At 39.4% G+C, this 2,817-nt stretch overlaps 1 protein-coding gene across 1 annotated transcript; it reads right to left on the bottom strand.

The window, feature by feature from the left end:
• Window positions 1–1,165: 1,165 nt before the first annotated feature.
• Window positions 1,166–2,604, bottom strand: PCYB_122220 (60S ribosomal protein L18; the record flags this gene model as incomplete). Its single annotated transcript, XM_004223554.1, has 3 exons — window positions 1,166–1,470; window positions 2,010–2,265; window positions 2,602–2,604. The coding sequence occupies 3 exons, from the start codon at window positions 2,602–2,604 to the stop codon at window positions 1,166–1,168; spliced, it is 564 nt and encodes a 187-aa protein (XP_004223602.1).
• Window positions 2,605–2,817: the final 213 nt, after the last annotated feature.

Genomic DNA, 2,817 nt, shown 5'->3' on the forward strand with positions numbered 1-2,817 from the left:
AAAAAAAAAATATATATACTAAAATGTGCACACATATGTATGTTTTTACCTGAACGAGCAATAATTTTTGCAGCTTTTTTTTTTTTTTTTTTCTACAATTTTGGTCATGCGGTTTGGAAAATTTACAACATGTGTACATCGGTAAAAAAAGAAAGAAAAGAAACCAAGCTAAATTGAATAGGTTTTAAAAATATATACATAAAATGCTCTTATGGCCAATTCACATGCTTACACCTCGCGCAATCCACCTTGTTCCTAATCGACGCAGATACAACCGCGGCACAGCTTACACAAATGCAAGCCAGAACGGTGTATGTTAAAAATTAGCTTGACCTACCCACTAGCATAGCTTTTTTTAAATTCGCTTGTCCAAGCAAAGGCACGCATTAAGCTTTCCTTGTGATAAAATTTTCTCTTAAATGGGTGCTTGCTAAATGAGAGAAGTCTTGTCCTTAAAATGATGTCCCCTTTTTACTGTTTTTCCCTCATTAGGATGGTAATTACGAACAACGTTACCGTGACCTTTTACCTGCATAAAGCAACCACCACGTTGCTTGCATCAATGCGCAACTGTCAAGTACTGACTGATCGTAGAATTCACATCATTAAACGGAAAAAAGACGCAACTGATCCATACGCATGCTAAATTGCATAGCTTGCAGCGGGGGCATGAGTCACATGGCACCAGAATGATCCGGCACATTCCGCATACCTCTCCCCTCCTCTTATTTCTACATCATCCACGCGTAATCTATTCAGACCCGTGGCTAGCTACATATATGGACTAAAATTACACATCTACATTTTGTAACTGCACAACATACGAGGTACACTTTTTTTTTATACATAATTTTTTCAATTGAATTATGAAGTTAAAAGTATAAAAAAGTTACATAACGTAGGAAAAGGGATGGTTAATGCATTAAAAAAAAAAGTATATATACTATACATATGTGGGCCATTATATATGTGCATACATTAGAACGCGTGCATATGTGCACACATAACAACTCATGCATATGTGCACACATAAAAACGCAAGCATATGTACACACATAACAACTCATGCATATGTACACGCATACACATAATTACATATATGTACATCACAGAAAAATGGAATGCTCTACTTGCAACTTTACTCATAAAGGGACTAATGAATAGATCATTTCTTGTACGCTCTAGATTTTCTTCTTCCTCGTGCCTTTTCAAATTTTCTTCCCTTGGAACGGACGTATGGTCTGGCCTTCGATTTAGGTCTACCTGGGGCTTTACCGAAATGCTTCTCAGCCGTTCTGGCCTTGGTGGGACCTCTTAAAAGTATACACTTCTGTCCCGTGGGGTATTTCAAAGCTAGCTGATCAAAGGTTAGGCATTCTCCCCCAGCATCTAAAATTCGTTTTCTAGCCGTTTCGGTAAACCTAAGAGCGCAAACTTTTAACTTTTTGCAATCATATAGCCTCTTATCATCTGAACGGGGTGAAATGAAAAAAAAAAAAAAAAAGAGGGCATTAATTTGGGGAAGAACATAATGTGGTATGGCGCAAGCACGTGTGGGTACATAATTACACAAAAAAACGACTCCAATTGGGGGCTCATTCGGAGGTGAACAAACGAACGGAGAAGCAACATGCACAATTCTCTTTGCTTGCCAAAATTAACTATGCACCACGAACATATGCACCACCAACAGACGCACCGCCAACAGACGCACCGCTAACACATGCACCACCAACAGACGCACCACCAACACATGCACAACGAGCAAAGCTCAAACGGTTTAATTGAACTTCCACAAAGGAATGGTCAGAACGTTCTACCCTCTCCATTAATTATGTCAGAAGACCGTCGTGATTCGTAGAAACTTATTCATCATGTAGATTCAACCGCGCACAAGTGTGTACGTGTGGGGATAAAGCATGTACATACACGTACGATATGATGACGCATTGATGTTAGCGCATGCACACCCAACTTTGGCGCTGCAAAAGAGAGCAAATTCTCCTTACCTGTTATTGATCCAACGACGACTGCTATGTTGTCCTGATAGTTGGCCATGTGGCGGTGCAACTTGGAGAGGGACAAGGGAGGCCTGAAGCGCTTTGGCATAATAAGTCTTTTGGCAATTATTTTGTTAAAATTGGCGTTGGTTCTTCTGGCAAGAAAACGGTATAGCTTCACGAGCAGCCTCAGGTACGGGTTTTTTGACACCAAATTTTTCCTTCCATGTTTTTTTATTCTACCAACATTTTTCAGTGCGATAGCCTGGAAAAAAAAAAAAGGGGGGGAGATAACATCAATGTGGGGGGAAGACATCCACGTTGGCGGTACAACTGTGCTATCATTTATATGTACAAATGCACATAAACACGCGTTGGTGTTTAAAAACAACTCGATCGATGTGAATGTACACAACTGGGGGGCCCACTGGGGATTTCCCAAGTGGTACATTGCACGGCGAAATATATGCTTTCACGTAAAGGTTTGACTCCACGCTCACACCTCGAACAACGCAGAACGCACGCGTGATAAATCTTTTACTCACACAACAATGTGTTCATCACATATGCACAAATTGGAGGCACTGTAAAATTCACTTACCATATTTTTAAGTCAGTAAAAAAAAAAAAAAATACTTATAAATGAGATATAACCCTAGGAGGTGGGGGGGACTCTAAAGTTCCTCGGAAAAGAAAAATTCCTCGTGCGCGGCTTTAAGGTATAAAATCACAGAGCAACAGATTATATGCAATCTTAAAAAAACATGAAATAGGATGTAAAAAAAAAAAAAAANANANANANANANANANANANANA

The sequence above is a fragment of the Plasmodium cynomolgi genome, chromosome 12, assembly GCF_000321355.1.
Source record: "Plasmodium cynomolgi strain B DNA, chromosome 12, whole genome shotgun sequence".
Lineage (NCBI taxonomy): Eukaryota > Apicomplexa > Aconoidasida > Haemosporida > Plasmodiidae > Plasmodium > Plasmodium cynomolgi.